The 20,467-nt window shown below is 60.8% G+C and overlaps 1 protein-coding gene across 1 annotated transcript; it reads left to right on the plus strand.

Moving 5' to 3' along the window:
* Positions 1 to 1,519: 1,519 nt before the first annotated feature.
* Positions 1,520 to 20,004, plus strand: TTLL12 (tubulin tyrosine ligase like 12). The gene is made up of 14 exons (XM_061204504.1): positions 1,520 to 1,808; positions 5,523 to 5,695; positions 7,844 to 8,042; positions 8,886 to 9,045; positions 9,126 to 9,259; positions 12,222 to 12,298; positions 13,498 to 13,614; positions 13,743 to 13,937; positions 14,284 to 14,395; positions 15,149 to 15,300; positions 15,673 to 15,754; positions 17,364 to 17,432; positions 18,034 to 18,172; positions 18,650 to 20,004. The coding sequence occupies exons 1-14, from the start codon at positions 1,599 to 1,601 to the stop codon at positions 18,799 to 18,801; spliced, it is 1,971 nt and encodes a 656-aa protein (XP_061060487.1). The 5' UTR covers positions 1,520 to 1,598; the 3' UTR covers positions 18,802 to 20,004.
* Positions 20,005 to 20,467: the final 463 nt, after the last annotated feature.

Raw genomic sequence — 20,467 nt, forward strand, 5'->3', positions numbered from 1 at the left:
CTATATGTTAAATGACATATTATCGACAGTTTACACAATCCAGATCTACGGGTACAAAACAAGTAGTAGGTCATGGGTCACGGCGGGCTCTTCTAAGATTAAGAAGGAAGGTTATCTCCTAAGGACTAAGGATCCTTGATGAGATTAAGAAAGAAGGTTAAAAAAAAAAAAAAAAGAAAGAAGGTTATCTCCCAAGGAGGTCGGGTTAACGTGGATGCACAATATACACTAAAGGGCAGGGAGAGGGACTTCCCTGACCGGTCCAGTGGTTAAGACCCCGTGCTTCCAACGCAGCAAGTGGGGGATCAATCCCTGGTCAGGGAACTAAGACCCCACATGCCATGTGGCGCGGGCAAAAAAAAAGTAAAAAAATTTAAAAATAAATTAAAAAGCGGGGGGGTGCGGGGGGCAGGGAGGAGGACCAAACAGGCAGATAAAAGTTTTATGTTTAAGTTTTTCTTATCTCGCCATAAAATATGAATTTTATTTCATCGTCATCAACTGGAGTTTGGAAGTTTGAGCTTTTGCATAACAACTTAAGTGTCCTAGTCACATTGAACGAGTCCTCTACATTGGTGCATTTTGTTCAAATTCAGCTTAAAAGTTTTAATCAAGGATTTCCCTGGTGGCGCAGTGGTTAAAAATCCACCTGCCAATTCAGGGGACTCGGGTTTGAGCCCTGCTCCAGGAAGATCCCACATGCCGCAGAGCAACTAAGCCCGTGCGCCACAACTACTGAGCCTGCGCTCTAGAGCCCGTGAGCCACAATTACTGAGCCCGCGTGCCACAACTACTGAAGCCCGCGTGCCTAGAGCCTGTGCACCACAACGAAGAGTAGCCCCAGCACACCAACTAGAGAAAGCCCGTGTGCAGCAACGAAGACCCAATGCAGCCAAAAATAAATAAATAAATAAGTTTTAATCAAAATATTAAGCAACTGAAGCACAAAAAAAAACTTTAGTCTTTGAGCTTTCCAGCAAATTACAATTACTGAGAAGTTGCAAATGGGAAAACAACGAAACGCATCCCTATGGAAGCAACAGAACTTGAACAATTAGGACGATCAAAGAATGATTTTTGAAATTCTGTAACTGCACTCTGAGCTTGGGAAGATGTCGGTGTGGTCGGTGCGGGACACCGGTGTCTCTGAGCCTCGATTTCCTCTTCTGGACACTCCCTGGAGTCCCTTCCGGTTCCGACCGCGTGGATGCTGGAAGGCCTCACTCCCGGCATCCCCCGGGGTAGCCGCGGGCTGAAAGAGAAAACACCGCCCCCACCAGGCGCGCGTGCGCACACGCCGGCCGCCCCAGGCCACAAACACACCACTCCCGCGCGCTCACGCACGCGCAGTGGCGCGCGCGCACCCTTCGGAAGGCCCGGCCTTTGGGTTCCTCGGGTCCCGCGCCCCAGCTTTGCGCCCCAGCTGCCTTCGGCGAGCCTGGAGGCCAGGCGTGTGGGCGGGCTTGCGGGCGGCGGTGGGCGGGGAGCCCAGAGGAGGGCGGGGCTGGCGGCGGGGCTGGCGAGCGGGCGGAGTCGGGAGGGCCGGGCCCGCGGGCTGCGGCGGCGCTGGAGTTGGCGGTGGCGCTGGTGGAGGCGACATGCAGGCCGACGCGAGGCTGGAGCGCGGCAGCCGGGTCCTGACGCCGCAGTCGGCGCCGAGCTTGGAGCCGGACCCGGAGCTGGGCCCGGACCCGGAGGAGGACGCGCGGGCCCGGGCCAAGTTCGCGGCGCTGCACGGCCCGGCGCTGCGCGCGTCGGGAGTCCCCGAGCGGTACTGGGGCCGCCTACTGCACAAGCTGGAGCACGAGGTGCGGGCTGGGGTGACACGAGGAGGGCGAGGCGCCGGGCGGGGAGAACCGGGGTGCAGGGCGTGCCCGGAGCGCCCCGGGCTCCCTTTGAGAGGTGCCAGCGAAGCTGCGATGCGGGTCCTCGAGGCGCGCATCCTCCAGTCCGGGTCAGCGCGGGCCCGGGGCGCGCCGGGGGTGGGTCGCTCTGGACCCTTCTACCAGGAAGGGTGTGGTCTGCGGGCTGGCTCTTGGCTGAGAGCCGCTGGGGTGGGGCGGCCGGGGGCCTCCTGGAGGACGCGTGCGGAGGAGGTTGGGAGGGCGCCTGGGGGAGTTGGTGGCTGGGAGAAGGAGAGCGAGCGCGTTCCGGGGCGGGGCGGGCTTCGGTGAGACGCGCAGCGGAGAGTTGGGGGGCGGCGTTGATGGACGATGCAGGGAAAACGGCCGGTGGTTTGAGGATGAAGAGCCACGAATCCCTTGACGACCGACTTAGACTTTACCTCCATGGCAGTTTGTGGCCTAGGAGTGGCGGCCAGAGCCTGTACCTGTGGCCCTGGTCCTGCCAGCATCTGGGGCTGGGCCAGGGCTGCGCCAACAACTGGAACTAAAATGAACTTTGGCTCCCGTTGTGTGCCAGGCCCGTGCTGCATCCTCCACACATCCAAGCCCAGAGCAGTCCTGGGGGGGTGGTAAGATTCATCAACCCCCCTTTATACAATGCAGAAAACTGAGGCTCAGGAAGAGGAAGTGACACTCCCAAGGTGTGTCAGACTTCAGAACTAGAAGCTTGCTTTCAGCCACTACCTGCCTCAGGGAAAACAGACGCCCAGTGAGTTTGTGTGGCTTTAACTGTTCAGGTCATAGAGTTCTTTCGTGTTTCTTCGTTTGATTTGAGCGCCGGGTCGCCTTCATTTTGCAGATCAACGAAGACAGGCTGTGGGAGGTGGAGACAGAATCTAAACAAAAATGAAAAGAGCTCAGATGCTTCAAGGGTCTCCCTTTTTGTGGGGTCGGCTCCCTTCTGCTGGCCTGTGCTCTAGCCTGTGTCTCCAAAGGGCCTCCGCAGGGTCCTGGCTGAGGGGTGGGCCCTGGGTTTCGGTGGTTTGCCCACGTGCTGAAGCCAGAGCACGTTCACGGGCCCTCTGTTGCGGCCTTCTGAGCTGGAACCAGGCTCCTGCAGGGGCTGCCTCCTGGGCCGAGACAGACTGAGCAGTGCAGGCGGCGAGGTGGGACCCTGGTGCCAGAAAAAGGCTGCTGGACAAACCGCACCCTTTCAGCCAGTCTCTCTGCCTCTGAAATCAGGGTTGGACCAGGTACCTTCCTGCCCAAAACACAAGTAGTTGCTATAAAAAAAGGTGCAGTGTTACTGGTACCTACCTTTTGTAACAGTGAATTCCCTTCCCCCTTATGACTTGCCCTCAATTCGCCAGCATTCCTGAGCACTTACGCTAGTCCCAGGCCTGTGCTGCGCAGGAGGGGACCCCAGCGGTTTGTTAGGATAAAAAGGTCCTCGTGTACTGGGTGAAAGGAGCACGAGGTGGAAACACCCTGGCTCCGGCCCTGCCAGCCTCTGCGGGCAGTGAACTCACCTGGGCAAGTCACTTGCCCATCTGAGTCCAAGTCTCCCTCTGGAAAGTGAGGACCAGGAAACGTGGCTCCGACTTCCACGGTCTTGGTGGGGGATTGGGTGGAGAGGCATGCCCAGCTCATAGTCACCAGAGTGTAATGTCCCCTCCATCCTGGCCGCAAGATCTGCAGGCCGCCTGGCCACTGCTGCTCTGCTGAGGGACAGCCAGTACTTTTCCATGACCCTCCCTTGCCGTTACGGGTTATGGGCAGAGCTGTGAGTCACCACTGCCAGACCCAAACCTGCAGCCATTGTTCTGACAAACCTGCTGCTGTGGGCCCAGGTGTGGGGGAGGTCCACAGGCACCTGCTGACCAAGGAATGGGGCCCCTCCAGCCCCCCGAAAGCTGGGGACCCCGGTGCCTTGGAAAGGATGGGGAGTGTTTTACAGTAAATTTCAGCTCTTTTCTGTCTGCAGGAACTTCCCAGCTGCAAAACCATTCCCCTTCCTTACCTCGTTAGGGCCTCCTCCAGTCCCTCTGTGAAGGGATGGTGGTCACCCCCATTTCACAGCTGGGAGAAGCCAGGCCCTGTACTGTCCCCTCCCTCCTGTCAGGTTTGGGGGTAGAGGTCTGGAGATACGGGGTTCTGGGTGGAAGCCCAAGGTGTGAGTCCCAGCCTCTGAGCCGCTCTCTTCTCATCTCCAAACCGGAGGGAAGGTAGTGGCTTCACCCTGGGCTCTGGGGGGGTTAAAGGCACCGTCCCCAAAAGTGCCCGAGCTCCCCTGCGGATGAACCTGGTCGGCTCCACAGCCCTTCCCGCCCCAGCTTCTCTGCCTGGAGTCCTTGCACCACCACGGCATGGCCACACGTTTAAATCTTCCCCTTCCTTCACCGCTCACCTCAGGTGATGGCTTCCCCGTAAAGTCTCACCCGGCCCTCCAGGCCCCTGCACCGCTTACCTGGTCCTCTCAGATGGCCCCTCTGCCACTCGGGGCAAGGTCATGAGTGATTCATCCTCATACCCCCAAGTGCCCGTCCTGCCCAGCACATCCAAGCTGCTTGTGCCTGAATAGATGGCTGATTTCCAACTACTGGGATGAGTTTATCTTCCGTTTTTAGTAGAGTCATGAGAAAGGTTTTAGGGGCAGCTGGCCTTTGTTGAGTCCCTGCTATGTGCCACGGACTCCATGTGTACTGTTTGATTGATGTATTGCTCTCGGCTCTCCTGGAAGGTGGATGATGCCCCCTTCCCAGGTGAGAGACTAGTCTCAAAAGTGTCGTGATGGTAGCAAGTGCTTACAGAGGGTTTGCCAAGCTTAGCTTCTTCGAAGCTCTTCACATGTGTTAATCATTTAATCCTCCCAACAAGCCCCTCAGGTAGGTTCTCGTATCCCCATTTTATGGATGGGGAAACTGAGGCACAGAGTAGTTCAGTGTCTTGTTCAAGGTCACATAGCCTGGCTGCCGAATCTGCCCTAAGGCCCCTTGCCGACTTGTGGCAGACACCAGGTACATGAGTGTGGCTATATGGGGAACGACTGGCTTGTCACCTTCACCAGCTGCACGTGGTTGGCAGTTGCCCTTTGCCAGGGAAACTCAAGGACCAAGGCCCTTACCTTCTGTCCCATCCTGGCCCAGGACCTCAGGAGACTAGACCCAGGCCATGGTTTGTGCAGACCTGGGCTGGCGTGGTGGCGTCAGGAGGCTCTTGGGCCCCTGTTTCCTTCTGGGTCACCTCCGCTGCCCTGGTGTTGGGTTGGTGGTGCTGGTGAGAGCAGAGTTGGGGTGCAGTCCCTAGCCACCAAGTTCCTCACTCTCCCAGTCATTTCCCGCGTGACCGGAGCCACCCGCTCTGCCTTTTGAGCCGCATTTTCCCTGTAATGCAGGAGGCCAGACTAGATATCATGGGACACATGCATGCAGTCCCACCTCCAAGCTCGGGTCGCACGGGCTGAGGGGCCTTGGACGATAGCGCCAGCGATAGTGGGGGAGGTTAGGGCCTCATTCTCACTGATGAGGAACCCGTCTCCCCACCTGTAAAATGGGTAGCTGGGCAATAAAGAGGTCCTGCTTCTCCTAGGGGTTCAGTTTGTCCTCGAGGCCGGGGTGTGGCGGAAGGAACGGGTCAGGAATGGGGTCTCCTGCCAACACCCCCTCCTGTGGCCCCCAGGTGTTCGACGCTGGGGAGATGTTCGGGATAATGCAAGTGGAAGAAGTGGAGGAGGATGAGAGCGAGGACGAAGCGGCCCGGGAATTGCGGAAGAAGCCCAACCCAGGTGGCGAGCTCTGCTACAAGGTCATTGTGACCAATGAGAATGGGCTTCAGGCGGCTGACCCCAACAGGTAGGAGCCATAGGCCGACGCCTTTCATCCGCACCGTGGCTGTCAGGGCCGGGCTGCCTTTTAGAAGGATGTCACCAAGGTCGTTGCCACTAGGGAGAAGCTGTCGTCGCGAGAACTCATGCTCCTGGGTGCCGGGCGCTGTTCCCTTAGCCCTGAGACAAGGTCCTGTCAGCCCCGACACTGGCGACACTCCTGCGTTAGTTGTGTTTCATGCTGTCCTGAGAGCAGCGTCCCCCCCAGATGCCTCTTAACTGTCCCAGTTGTCCCTCCATGGAGGTGTGACAAGTTCCCATTTTGCCGATGAGGAAACAATGGGGAAGGACTTGCCCAGGGTCACACAGCGGGTTAAGATCGTGGGTGTCGACCCCAGGGCAGCCTTAACTCGTGAGCCCGGGCTTTTCCAGGGACCCCGGGCCTGCCCCCGGTCCTGCTGAATCTCAGTCTCTGGGTGGAGCCCTGGGCTTTACACCCCGGCATGTGAGCAGTGTGGCCTGCTTGATTCCTCGTGTGAGGGCGCCGAGGCTGGGAGTGGGCCTGGGCCTTGCACAAGGCCACAGGGTAGAAAGGCCAGAGCCGAGACTGGACCCCAGGCTTCCTGCCTCCCAGGGGCCAAGAGGGGCTGTCCTCCGCCAGGAGAGGCCCACAGGTCCCTCTGCCCGACTTTGCCGGAACCCTGGTGGAGAAACTTGCCGGCCTCTGGGGGTTTCCGGGCACCTGTGACCGTAGCTCCTCCAGGAAGTCTGGCTCCTTCACCAGCCCCTGCTGGGGTGGGAGGGCCCCCACGGGTAATGACAGCAGCCAAGCTCCTCCACCCCCGTGCCCTCTGACTCAGAAACTCGCAGGCTCCCCGTTCTCATTACGTTCGGTACAGCAGACCTGCGCAGGTGCCTGCTCTGCTGCCGCCTGTGCCAGCCGCCTGTGCCAGCCGTGGGGCTCAGGCCCAGCGGCCACCTCGAGCAGCTCCTGGCCTCTGCCCCCTCCACACACTCCACCAGGCAGGTTTGGGGAGGGATGGGGATGGTGTCTGGGCTGGGAGCCCGGTTCCACCGCCCTTCCTGCTCCGGGGCCTTTCTTCCCTCCAGACCTTTGTGAGTCCGCCCCACCCCGCCCCACCCCGCCCCAATGGCCAGGCCCCAGCCGCCATCCTCCCCCGCACCCACCATGTCCAGCAGCCATTGTGTGCGTCTGCCCAGGTCACCCCCAGATGCTCCACTTTGAAGGCCTGGCTCTGTGCCGTGTCTCACACGGTCACAAACTCTACGCACGAGGACAGGAATAAATCATTTGTTTCAGGAGATGCGAACAAAAGACAATATAAGTGCAGTAAAATAACTACTGCTGAGCTTGCCCCCCAGCCTAAGAACCAGAGCGGTGGCTGTTCCTTCCGTGTTAGCAGGGGGCCGGGCCAGGGCTGCTTCCCCAGCAGGCAGAAGCCCGTGCGTTCGGAGCCTCCGAGTCCAGCAGGGCTTGGATGGTGTCCGGGCAGCCTGACCTGTGGGCTGGGGGCAGTCATGTCCTTGGGCCTGCAGTGGGGACACCCCACCCTCCACCACGCTGGTGTGAGAGCCTTGCAGCTGGCCCACCGGGCACCTGCGGCGCCCAGACTGTGTAGACTACAGGTGTCCATACACGTGGGGCCTTGAAGCCTCTCCCGCAGAAATCCCTGGCGCTTCCCAAGAAGTGCCCAGAAGTCCCGGGCAAGCACGAGTGAGCTCTGAGTGGGGCTCCTTTGCGTGTCTGCCTGCAGGTAGCAAGGTTGGGGGGCGTGGGCCTGCCCTCCAGCAGTTCAAAATCCAGTTGAGGACAGTTAACTGTCGCGGTGATCACTGTAGTGATCGCTGAGTACATGAGGATTCAGTGTACGGTCAGCATGCTGTTTTGTCTCATTTGATGCTCGCGTCAGCCCGGTGATAGGGGATAGGGACCGTGTTGCCCTGTTTTAGAAACTGGAAAAGGGAGAGGAACTTGCCCAGGCCCGCACGGCGGGTGGTCGGCAGAGCCGGGATCCCCACCCGGGCCCGGTGCGGGGTCCAGGCCTCAGCCCAGCCTCTTCCTCAGGCGGATCCCGCCTGCTGGCCCTCTTTCCGCCCTCCCTTCTTGCCCTGCCTGCGTGGTAGCCTCGCGCTCACCTGTAGCCTGTGCCCGCAGCATCTTCCTTATCGACCACGCCTGGACGTGCCGCATGGCGCACGCCCGCCAGCAGCTGCAGCAGGTGCCCGGGCTGCTGCACCGCATGGCCAACCTGATGGGCATCGAGTTCCACGGCGAGCTGCCCAGCGCCGAGGCCGTGGACCTGGTGCTGGAGGAGATGTGGAAGTTCAACCAGACCTACCAGCTGGCCCACGGGGTGAGCGGGCAGCCGGGCCCCAGGGGAGGCAGACAGGCCTTCGCTGCCCCGTGCCGTCAGGGCTAGCGGGAGGTGTCCTTTTACCCCGTAAGTGAGCAAACTCATCTTCTGTGGTCAGTGGAAACTACCCTGGTTCCCCGTGGCTCTGTCACGGGCCTGTTACTCTTTGCCTCGGGCCAGCCAGTGCCGGGGACCCAGGCATCCATGCGGCCTTTGGGCTCACAGTACACAACCCTCTCCCGGACCCCGGTGACCTGGCTGCCACTCTCCTGGCCTCTTCTGGTTCCCTCACCCTCCTAAAAGCCCTTAGTGATACCCTGCTGCTTTCCGGAGTAGAGCTGAGTCCCTTCAGCATGTCCTTGGGCTTACATCACCAACCCCCTCCCCGGCCTCCCCAGACCCACCCTTACGTTCCAGCCCCTCACCACTTTCAGTCCAGGAAAAGACAAAAGTTGCTTCTCCTGATCTCAGCTTAGCTGTTGCCTCCTCCAGGAAGCCTTCCCTGAACTCAGAAGTCTCCCCCCTCCTCCCCCTGCACACAGAACCAAACACATCCGTGTAGCTACTAGGCTAAGTGCCTTCTTTTCGTACACCTTTGCCACACACGTGATCACATGGCAGCCCGCTGGCCTGTTGTCCTTGTCTGCCAGGGCAGGGCCGCCAGCCCGGAGGCCACGGGTTCAAGGGACTGAAGGCGTGTGTGGTAGGTGCTCCAGGCTCTGAGAGTTGGGCACAGACGGGCCGGTGGTAGGTGTTTGGGTCGTGGATGCGTGGAAAGGCGCGCGGACGGGAGGGGCGGGGAGGCGGAGCAGTGGGCGAGGGTGGCGTGTGCTCTGCCCGCAGACGGCCGAGGAGAAGGTGCCGGTGTGGTACATCATGGACGAGTTCGGCTCGCGCATCCAGCACGCGGACGTGCCCAGCTTCGCCACCGCGCCCTTCTTCTACGTGCCCCAGCGGGTGGCCTACACGCTGCTTTGGCCCCTGAGGGACCTGGACACGGGCGGTAAGTCAAACCCCGCCCACCCCAAGGAAGGGCCGGCCGCTTTTCTGCCACCCCCTGACTGCCCGCCTGTCCTGGTGCAGAGGAGGTGACCCGGGACTTTGCCTACGGAGAGGCCGACCCTCTGATCCGGAGGTGCGTCCTGCTGCCCTGGGCCCCCGCCGACCTGCTGGACCTCAGCTCCTCCACGCCCGAGCCACCCGACGAGCACTACCAGGTGTGGCCTCCAGCCCCGACCCCTGGGCCTATTTGCTGGTGGCTCCTGGAACTTTCTTCACCCAGTCACCAAATGTTGCTGAGCACCAGCTGGCTGCCCTGGGAGGGAGAGGAGAGTTTGGGGGTGTCGGAGAGACAAGGGGCGGCTCAGAGCTCAGGGAGCAGACGTGAGCTGCCCGGGGCCACACAGCTGGGCGCCAGCCTGGAGCCCAGACCCCGGGGTCCCGATGCTGGGGACCGTCCTTCCAGAGGGTTGGGTAGAGCTGGTGGGCTGGAGGTCGGTGCTGCTCTTCCCTGTTTTCAGGGGCTGGGGGGCGGGGGCAGTGGGCGCTCTGTGGCTCGGCTATGAATCCCAGCTCCGTACCGTTTCTCCATGTCCTGACACCTCCCTCACCAGGGATGTGAGGACACAATGTTCAGACACAGCATGGGATGTCTTCTGGCTCACAGTAGGCCCCCAACAAGTGGTCGTCATGGGTGTCCCTGCTGGGGATGACAGCAGCGCTTCAGTCCGCGGTCTGGGTCCCACCAGGGACCACTGACAAGTGCCTGGCTGGTGGTGAGTTAGTGCAGGGCCCGGTCGGTGAGGCAGGCCAGGTTGGGGAGCCAGGGTTGGTGCAGCCTGGGGTAGGGCAGCAAGTGGAGCCTATGGGAACAGAACCAGGCAGGGCTGAGCAGGAAGTAACACCCTGGCCCTGTCTCCTCCTCCCCTGCCCTCTGATCTCCTGCCACTGCTTCCCGTCAGCCGGCCCCAGTTGGAAACCAAGGGATGCACAGGCCTTTGCTTAGCACTTTACGGGCATGCTCTGCTGTAATCCTTACAATAGGACATCCGGACCTATTTTTATCTTCATTTTACTGAGGATGAGGAAACTGAGGCACAGAGAGGTTAAGTAACTTGCTGAAGGCCACACGGCTGGTGGAAGAGCGGGAGTCCAAAACCAAGGGGTCCTGGTAACTTGTGGGCAGAGGCTCCAACCTTGCCCCACACGTTGCAGTTGCCCTGCCCCCACCAGCACATCACATGCTTGCTGAATGCCCCAGAGGATTGTGCAAAGGAGTAAACTAGTTAACTCGCATTAGAGTGGGAAGTGTGTGTGGCGTTAGCTGTTCTGTGATGCTGCTGACTGGGAGGGCTGGGCTGACACAGTGGTCCTGTTGGCACTTTTCCCTATGAATTTAACCTTAGCCAGTGGTAATTGAAACTGATTCTGTCGAAAACTCAGGGATCACCCTTCTCAATTCAGAGGTGTGTTTCAGAGCCTCATAGAGTGCCTGCACCTAGTAGGTGCTAAACACTTGAACAAGTCAGTGAATGCAAAGGGGTGAGGTTTAAGAAGGGCTTAGGAACAAAGACTTCCTGATCTTGAGGTTGTTAAAGGAACATGAATTGAAATTAGCATTTGTTGGGGGTTGAGCGAGATGCCCTGCACTGGCCAGGAAGAGGAGAAAAGAGTCCAGACACTGGTTTTCTAAAACATCCTGGTTGTTTTTCCCCATTTGACCCGTCTGGATCAGGCCTGTGCCCTGGGCCTTGGGGTTGCCTGTATTAGTTAGCTAGCGCCAGGTAACAATTTATTCCAAAACATAGCAGCTCAAGACAGCAGACATTCATTCTCTCTCGCTTTCTGTAGAGAGATGGGGAGCGGCCCGGCTGGGTGCTTCTGGCCCAGGGTCTCCCGTGAGCGTGCTCAGGCTGTCGTCTGAGGCTTGATGGGGCTGAGGACCGGCTCCCACGTGGCACACTCACACACCTGGCAAGGTGGTGCCGGCTGTGGGCAGGAGGCCTCAGTTCCTCCCCAGCCGTGGGCTTCTCCGCGGGGCTGCTTGAGTGTCCTCGGGACATGGTGACTGACTTCTCTCGGAGGAAGTGATCTGAGAGAAGGCGAGTAGGAGACTGCAGGGCCTTTTGTGAAATAGCAAACTGTTGTTCCACTTCTTTCTATTTGTTATAAACAACTCATTCAGCCCAGCCCACGCTCAAGGGAAGATGAATGAACTCTGCCTTTCAAAAGGAATGTAGAAGAGTTTATGGACATGTTTTATTTTATTTTATTTTACTTATTTATTTATTTGGCTGCGCCGGGTGTTAGTTTCAGCACATGGGATCTTCGTTGCCACGTGTGGGATCTTTTTTTTTTTTTTAATTATTATGTATTTATTTATTTATTTATTTGGCTGTGTTGGGTCTTCGTTTCTGTGCAAGGGCTTCCTCTAGTTGCGACAAGCGGGGGCCACTCTTCATTGCGGTGCGCGGGCCTCTCACTATCGTGGCCTCTCTTGTTGCAGAGCACAGGCTCCAGACGCGCAGGCTCAGTAGCTGTGGCTCACGGGCCTAGTTGCTCCGTGGCATGTGGGATCTTCCCAGACCAGGGCTCGAACCCGTGTCCCCTGCATTAGCAGGCAGATTCTCAACCACTGTGCCACCAGGGAAGCCCCTGGGATCTTTTCAGTTGCAGCATGCGTGCTCTTGGTTGCAGCATGTGGGATCTAGTTCCCTGACCAGGGATCGAACCCAGGCACCCTGCATTGGGAACGCGGAGTCTTCACCGCTGAACCACCTGGGAAGTCCCTATAGACATGGTTTAAACCATCACACGACTTAAGCTCAGAGCAGCTTTTGGGGGCTCCCCAAGGACCAGGTAGCCCCTCCCAGGGCAGGCTGGGCACCTTCTGGGCTGCTTGTGACTTGGAGGAAGCACTTAGAACAATGAGAAGATTTAGAGCAATGTTTACGTTGTTCTTTTGACACAAAACAGGCTGTTCGGCACCTGAGGGGCCTTGAGCCCCGGAATCCTGGGCTGGGGGTGGTTAGAGGGCTCTGGGCGCTGCGGTGCCTGCGAAGGGCTCTACCTGAGGTCCAGGTGTGTCCCCTGGGATCCCAAAACCCTGATGTACAGGATGGGGAGGCGTGTGCTCCTTTTTTTGAAGGTCTGTTTCTACCTCCAGTATTTTCCTTCTAGGCCATTTTGGAGGAAAACAAGGAGAAGCTGCCAGTGGCCATCAACCCGGCGGTGTATCCCTGCGACCACGTCTTCAAGTGCGTAGCCCACCCGGCCCCCAGCCTGTGATGAGCCTTTGCCTCGGTCCCTTTCCTTACACACTCCTCACGGTCCCCACGACTCCTAGAACAGTGCTCGGTACAGGGCGGCCTCAGTAAGTCCTCTGCCCTGTGGCAGCACAGAAGTGACAGAAACGCCACGGGCGGGGTCTCAGGGTCACAGAGAGAGCGCCCAAGAAGTGAGGGTGAGCTGGGGTGCGCACGGCCTCTGGAAGCGGGGAGCCAGTGCCGACAGTGACGGTGCTGGGCACCCAGGAAAGCCACCCAGATTGCCGGGGGGGCCACTCCCAGGTGTCTGCAGGTGTGGGCTGGCAGCTTAACGTAAGGCCAGGCAGGCCAGCAAGCCCAGGCTGGACCCGGGGTGGAAGCAGATGCTCCCTTTTACGGGTGAGGAAGTGGAGGTCCTGGGGGACGCCCACCAGGCATCGAGCTGGCTCGGGGGCGGGTCCCGGGTCAGCCAGGGGCAGGTTGGCCTCTGTTTCCAGGGGGAGGCCCTCCCTCTGGCTGCCCACACCTGCTCCAGCCAGAACGGACACCATGCTCCACTGGCCCCTTCCCCCAGGTTCTGGGGGTTTCCTCCCACTGGCCCTCGGCCCGGCCCTCCTCCCCTTACCTGAGTTCGCCACCCAGCATCCCTCCACCTCTTCAGGTCAGAGGCTGCACTGAGGCCCCCTTAGCCTCGCCCCCTCCCCACAGCTGTGCTCCTCGCCGCGGACTACACGCCCCGTGCCGGCCCCGCCCGAGCAGCCAGCTCCACGCCTCTCTTCCTCCCTGGATCGCTGTCCAGGGCCAGGCCTCCCTCCTGCCTTCACACTCCAAAGTGTGGCCGCACCCACCACCCCCGGCAGACAGGCTCCCAGGCCCTGTCCTCTCCTCCGCCCAGGGCCGGGCCGTGTGGAATGCAGGCCCCCGGGGCGCCGGCTCCCTTCTCTGAGGGCAGAGGTCCCAGCGGTTGACCCGTCCCGTTTCCACGTGGGAGGAGGGAGCCCGTGCCTGATAAAACGCTCGGGTTCTCCTGGTTCGTCCTCAGGAGGAGTGTGAGGTGGCCCTGTGGTCCCATCTTACAGATGGGGAACCCGGGGTCGCCGGGGTCCGAGAGGCCCCGTCACTGGGCGGACAAGCAGAGGCTGTGGGTCGGAGCCTGGCCGGCCGACCTCAGCCCTCCCCACCCCCCGCAGGGTCTACACGGACATCCGGCAGGTGCTCAGCCACCTCACCCACCCGCGCTTCACCTTCACTCAGAGCGAGGCGGACGCCGACATCCTCTACAACTTCTCGCACTTCAAGGACTACAGGTGAGGTGCCTCCCAGCCCGGTCTCCGCCGCCGCCCCCCGGAGCCCCGCCTCCCCGGAGCCCCGCCTCCCGAGCCCCGCCCCCGGAGCCCCACCTCCCCTGACCGGTGGCGCCTGCCTGGCCCCGCAGAAGGCTGAGCCGGGAGAGGCCCAGTGTGCTGCTGAACCAGTTCCCCTGCGAGAACCTGCTGACGGTGAAGGACTGCCTGGCCTCCGTTGCGCGCCGGGCGGGAGGCCCCGAGGGCCCGGCCTGGCTGCCCCGCACCTTCAACCTGCGCACCGAGCTGCCCCAGTTCGTCAGCTACTTCCAGCAGCGGGAGAGACGGTGAGGACCCCCGCCCGCCCCCCGGAGCCGCAGCGGCCGAGACCGTACGCCCGTCAGCCTCCCGCGGTCCCCGCCACCCCGCCTGGCCCACCCCCTGGCTGAGCGCCTGCCGCGCGGCGGCCACGGTTCCGGGAGCTGCGGGCTTTTGGTGCGCTGCCGCTCAGCGGCCCTTCCTCCTGGAGGGCGGCTCCCTTGGCCCCGTCAGGCTCCTCACTCCCGAGGCCCAGCCCCTAAGGTCTCCTCTGGGACCCCTCTCTCAGCCCCTCCTCTGCTGCCACAGTACTGGGGACACAGTGCCCGGGAGGGTGGGCCCAGGGCACAGCCTGGTCGTCCCCTCTGCTCCCAGGGGCGAGGACAACCACTGGATCTGCAAGCCCTGGAACCTGGCCCGCAGCCTGGACACCCACATCACCAAGAGCCTGCACAGCATCATCCGGCACCGCGAGAGCTCCCCCAAGGTGGGGCCCTGGGGCGCCGGGAGGGGGTGCGGGGGGCCGCGCGGGGCTCTGCCAGGACCTTTGTGGGTAGGTCCCGGTGTCAGCATTCTTCAGCTCACAGGAGTCTCCGAAGCCACCACCCCCACTCCTTCCCCTGCCCTTGCCAGTGGGGGGGGGGCCGGGGGGGCTGTGTTACAGTCGGGTGAGAGGAGGGAGCCCCCCTGGGTGTGTCTGACCTGCATCCCCATGCGCACCGCGCCTCACAGGACCACCTGGCAGGAGGGAGGTGGCCAGGCCAGGGAGCCCCGCAGGGCCCTGGTCGAAGGTGCTGTAGTGGCACGGGGCCCATCAGTGGGGGAATTGAAGGACACAGGGTTCTGCACCTGGACAGAAGCCCGAGACAAAATGCCACTGCGATGACCCTTGTGAAGGTTTCCAGCGGTGGGATGGGGAGTCGGTGGATTTATGGCTTAGAATCTGTATTCAGTTTTCAAAGCTAAAAACTTGTGGCATGTTTTTCTTCAATTAAAGATGAAGATAAAGAACTCGTTGCAGCTAAGACACAGGTTTGAAAAGACAGGAGGACGCGGAGTGCAGGGAGCAGGCCCCTTCATGGCACCGAGACGGGAGGTGGGCTCAGGAGTCAGTCTTCCTCCAGACGTGGTGACAGCACTTGGACGTCCCACGAGTGGGAGCCACAGCTGGGGAGGTCGGGGTGCTCTGTCCTGGCCCAGGTGCGACAAGCCACCTGTGAGCCTGCATCTGTGTCCTCAGGTTGTGTCCAAATACATTGAAAGTCCCGTCTTGTTCCTTCGAGAAGATGTGGGGAGGGTTAAGTTCGACATCCGCTACATCGTGCTCCTGCGGTCGGTGAAGCCCCTGACGTTGTTCGTCTATGACGTGTTCTGGCTGCGGTTCTCCAACCGGTAAATGGGGAGACTGGGCTGGGGCTGGGGGCTGGGCGACAGGGCCCCTCTTTTACTCGGGATGAGAACGCCTGCTCGGGGGCTCCTTTACTACCAAGCATCCAGCAGGGACCCCGCTGAGCCCGTTTCTGTTAAACGGCAGTAATTCTTGCCCCGCCTGTGTCACCACCACCTTGTGGAACAGACACCTGCCCCCTCAAACCATGACGACGTTTACCGGCCTAGTGGGGGTCTTCGTGGTTAGCCCTTGGCCGGGGGGGCGGGGGCAGTGTGGGACTGCCCCACTCTCGGGGGAACCGGCGCCCAGCCAGGGGGCTCTGAGCATCTGCCGTGCCCGGGACCCACTCGAGCGTCTGTCCGCTCGTCCTGCAGGCCCTTCGCACTCAACGACCTGGACGACTACGAGAAGCATTTCACTGTCATGAACTACGACCCAGAATTGGTGCTGAAGCAGGTAGGGAGGGGTCTGGCGGGGCCTGGGGAGGGGTTCCCGTGGAGGCTGGCACAGATGTGACCCGACACCCATCAGCTTGTCTTCCGGGCAGCTTGCGTAGTGGTCAGGGGAGCTGCCTTCTGGTACCTGCGTCCCCTCCCACAGCTGCCCCCGCAGCTCTGAGGGGCACGTGCTTGGGTTGAGGGGGCGCCTGAGGCTTCCCGGTCCCCTGGCAAGTCTGAGCAGGGCAGGGTCTCAGCCGGGAAGTGCAGGCCGCCTTCTGTTCGGCACCCGCTGAGCATGAGGACGGGTAGGGGTGGGGAGGCGCACAGGTTCATGTCCCGTGGCCCCCAGGGCGGGCAGCTCTGCTGGCCTGCGACCCTGCCTGGACCCTGGGCCCTCTGTCTTGCCCGTGCTCTCTGCGCACCGCAAGCAAAGGGCGTCAGCACAGCTCCTTTCGAGGTGAGGGTGTGATCCCCCAGCTGGCCAGTGGTGCACCTGGGACAGGTATGGGAGGGACAGCCTGGGCAGAGACAGAGGCCGGCTCTGGGTGGAGGCAGAAGGGAAGGAGAAATAGGCCCCCTGACGTGTTGTCCACGAAGTCCTCTTGGACCAACAGGTTGGTTATGGCTGTTCTGGGCAGACAGGAAGTAGGGCACAGGCACTCTCCCACCCTGCTCCATACAAGGCCTGCAGGTGGCCTTCTGGTCCCCACCTCCCTCGAAGCAGCCACTGCTGAATGTGGGGATTGTGTTTCCGAGGCACGTGGTGATTTGTTAGTAAATGTGCCGCCCTGAGCTCTCGCTGTGCCCTGTCTGAGAAGTCCTCTAGGGGGCGCTGCGCCGTCCGAGTGGCCAGGCCACGTGCATGGCCGGCAGGGCCGCTGCTGCTCCTTCCTCCTCTTGTCCTGGGCTGTGTTGACAGCTGGTCCCTAGGAGCCCGAGCCCTCGCCGGGGTCCCAGGATGTTGCAGAGGTTGTCTCTGAGGACCTGAGTGCCTTTCCTCTACATAGCAGGTGTTGTCCCGAGGGTCACGTTTCCTCTGAAGCCCCCGCGTGTGGGGACGCATGTCCAGCAGGGCGAGAACGTTGGGCTTCCATAGGGAGCCCGTCCTGGTCCTCTCTGGGAGAAACCTGAGCTGACGGCCAGCTTGCTCAGGTGTGTTTTGGGTGACGTCTTGGCCTGAGAAGCCCTTGCTGTCCTCAGGCACTTGGAGCCGGGACCGGGCAGTGAGCTCAGGCCTGGGCCTTGCAGACTTGGGTCCGAGCTCTGCGTCCAGTGACCATCGTGAGAGGGACGTGGTGACACGTTGGCCCGGGCCTCCCAACGTTCAGTGCCTCACTGGAGCCTCACAGCAACCGTGCAAAGTGGGTTTGCTGGGCGGGGAGCATTGTCCCGTTTTACAGATGGAGACACTGAGACTCCGAGAAGTGAATGTGTCCAGAGCTCAGACCCCGTGTCCTGCCTCCCATTTGTGTCCTGCGGGGGTGGAGCTGGAGAGGCTGCTGGCGCCAACCTGGGGCCCTGGCGAGTATCAGGGCTCCACGTGAAAGCAGGGCAGGCCAGGCCTCCCCCGCCCCTGCCCAGAGGAGGCCCCGGGCAGAGCTCGACGGGCCCTGTGTCTGTTGCAGATGCACTGCGATGAGTTCGTCCCGGAGTTTGAGAAGCAGTACCCAGCATTTCCCTGGAAGAGCGTCCAGGTGAGTCCTGGCAGAGCTGGAGGGGCTGAGGCTTGCCTCGTGGGCCAGCGTCAGGCGGGTGGGGGCCTTTGCCTCCTCTGGATGGTCTGCTCCTCCCACCAGGGCTGGTGAGGGAGACGGTGTGGGCTGAGATCCCTCCTCCCCTCTGGCCCGGGTGGGGTGTTGCGAGGGTTCCTTGGAGGGGGCCTGGCACGGCATTCAGGACACCCTTGGGACAGCCAGACGGCAAAGGGCTCTGTGTGTGCCACGAATTGCACACCTGAGGGGACACGGGGACGTGCTTAGAGACACAAGCTGGCCGCCACTTGCTGGAGTGAGCATTCGGGAGCTGCGCTGCCTGGCTTGGTGCAGAAGGAGCCGTGGGCTCCAAGGCGGGGGACCCAGGCAGGTCTGCAGGAAGTGGATGCCAGGAGTGAGGGAGCAGGGCACAGGTGGCTCTGGCCAGGTCTGGAGTCACAAAGGATGTCGGAGGAGGTGACTTGGCCGTTTGGGGACCAGGGCTTAGGAAGGGGCTGTGGACCCCATATGGAGAGGCTGCTCTGAAGGGCTGGGCCCAGTGTCAGCCGTACAAGCCCCTGACCCTGCCTCCCCTGGCCCCCAGGCTGACATCTTCCAGGCCTTCACGGAGCTGTTCCAGGTGGCGTGTGCCAGGCCGCCCCCGCTGGGCTTCTGCGACTACCCCTCATCCCGGGCCATGTATGCCATCGACCTCATGCTGAAGTGGGACAGCCGTCCAGATGGTGAGGGGGCTCCCCTGCCCCGTAATCCAGAGTGCCCTCCCCACTTACCCAAAGGTGGTCATTCAGCCCTCCCCACCCAGCCCACACAGGGACAGAGGGAGGGCGTCGCTGCTCCTTCGCCATGGTCAGCGCTTGCCTCGAGTTAGCCTGAGATCTGGGTCAGAGGAGGCCCACCTTTAGGAACCACGGCCTGCAGGGCAGAGCACGAGCAGGAAAGGCAAGTGGGCGGCAGTGGTGTCAGGAGAGAGCTCACAAGGGAAGGAACCCTACGTGAAAGGCAGGGGGAGCAGCGGCCCTGGCCAGGCACCCTCGTTCCAGAGTCCCCGGGATGTGGTGGCTCGTGTCACTCCTGGGGCTGGAGGTGGCTCCAGTCTTTCCCCTGGACAAGCAGGCTTCAGGCCAGGCCCCCAGAGAAGCCCTCGCGGGCCCCCTAGCCCACCTCCCAGGAGTGAGATGCCCGTGCTTTTGCGCCATCAGGGAAGCGAGTGATGCAGCCGCAGCTCCTAGAGGTGAACTTCAACCCAGACTGTGAGCGGGCCTGCAGGTGCTACCCGGCCTTCTTCAACGATGTCTTCAGCACCTTGTACCTGGACGAGCCTGACAGCTGCCCCGTCACCCGCCTTGTCTAGGCACCCGCTGGCCCTTCCGTGGGTGCTCGTGGGTGGATCGCAGCCTCGGTTCCCGGAGCTGCTTCTGCACCGTGCCCCCACCCCGGCCTCCGCTCCTCCTCCCCCCGCCGTGTGAGCCGTGGCCCCAGCTTCACACTCTGGGGGCTCGGGGGCCCCCTCACTGCCGTCTGTGCGGTGATTAGTCTCAGCTCAGCCAAGGGCTTTATTCCGGAGAGTTTGGTTCCTGGGGTGCTGTGCTTCCAGAGGGCATTAGTGAAAGGGGTCTGGGGAGCACGCCGCGGTGTTCTCAGAAACGAGCTTCCCTAGGAGCGCCCATGGTAGCCCAGCAGTTAACAGGCCCAGACTGGCTGCTTCCCACACTCCACCCCAGGCCTTGTGACAGGCGTCCCCAGATCCCCCTAGGAGCCTGCTTCTCAGACCCAGCCTTCTCCCCCTTCACCAGCAACCTCCCTCGAGGCCCCAGGGCAGGACAGCCACTGCCTTTGGTTGCCGTTGCCTTTCCATTTGGCCCCGTGGAAAGGGCCAGATGTGGCACCAGCACCTCCCCGCCCGCTGGGCACTGCAGTGTTTCCAGCCTCGCCTGAGGTTGGCTGGGACGCTCCAGTGAGGGGACTCGGGGACAGGTGTGGGCAGCAGAGCACCAGGCAGTGGGCGGCTGAGAAAGATGCTTCCAGGGAGAATGCCATCTTCCACCGGCTAGAGTCAGAATGTGGGGTTTTTGTAACTTTTTCATTTATGGGAAGAAAATACAAAATTTTCAAGCTTAATTTTGTTTCTGAAATTTTGAGTCAGTTTCCAGGGTAGTTTGTGTTGCCACAGAGTACCCAGCCCAGCTAACCAGACGGCGGGTCTGACTTTCGTGGAGGAGCTGCCTGCAGAGCTTTCATGTGTGTGTACATGTGTGCGTGTGTGTGCATGCATGCGTGTGTTGGGAGGTGCTTGTTTCATTCTGAAGCCAAGAATGATCCTTGTAGCAAAACTGGACTTGACTGCACCTCCCACTTCCGTGTCTTTTGGGGTGTGTCTGTCCACTGTCTCTGCTAACCAGAAGTTCAGCTTGTGTTCTGGGAAACACCCTTTCCTCCAGCCAAGGAGAGGTTTAGAGGGCAGGACACCTCATCTCTGGTTTTCTCTGTGGGAGAGCTGCTGCGTCCTGTCCCCTCCTGGACTTGATTTGTACCGCAATAAAGTATGCCTTCTCTACTTTTGCCTCCCTTTCTCTTTGGGGGCCCTGGAACCACAGACCTGCATGGTGTATCAGTTGTTTTCCTTGCTCATTGTCAAAGAAAACCAAAATATCAAGACGTATGCTTTGAGAAACAGAAGAAATGAGATAGTATTTAGGCCTCCAAGTCCCTGTCTTTGGGCTGTTGTAACAAAATATCATAAACTGGGTGATTTAAACAACGGAGGTCTCTTTCTCGCTGTTCTAGAGGCTGGGATGTCCTAAAGTCACAGGGGTGGCAGATTTGCTGCCTGAGGTGGGACGCTCTTCCTGGTTCATAATCGGCTGTATTCTCACTGTGTCCTCGTGAGGCGGGAGGGGCGAGGGAGCTTTCTGGGGCCTCTTTTATAAGGGCACTAATCCCACACGTGGGGGCCCCACCCTCATGACCTAATCACTCACTTCCCAAAAGCCCCACCAACTAACTGTCACACTGGGGGT

Source organism: Eubalaena glacialis, chromosome 11 (assembly GCF_028564815.1).
Source record: "Eubalaena glacialis isolate mEubGla1 chromosome 11, mEubGla1.1.hap2.+ XY, whole genome shotgun sequence".
In the NCBI taxonomy this organism is placed as follows: domain Eukaryota; kingdom Metazoa; phylum Chordata; class Mammalia; order Artiodactyla; family Balaenidae; genus Eubalaena; species Eubalaena glacialis.

What these genes read in the sequence shown, in the direction of transcription:
- TTLL12 (XM_061204504.1), top strand. Translation starts at nt 1,599, where the DNA reads ATGCAGGCCGACGCGAGGCTGGAGCGCGGCAGCCGGGTCCTGACGCCG. An exon ending in ACCGCGAGAGCTCCCCCAAG is followed by an intron (nt 14,396 to 15,148) that starts GTGGGGCCCTGG and finishes CTGTGTCCTCAG; the next exon opens with GTTGTGTCCAAATACATTGA. An exon ending in TTCCCTGGAAGAGCGTCCAG is followed by an intron (nt 17,433 to 18,033) that starts GTGAGTCCTGGC and finishes CCTGGCCCCCAG; the next exon opens with GCTGACATCTTCCAGGCCTT.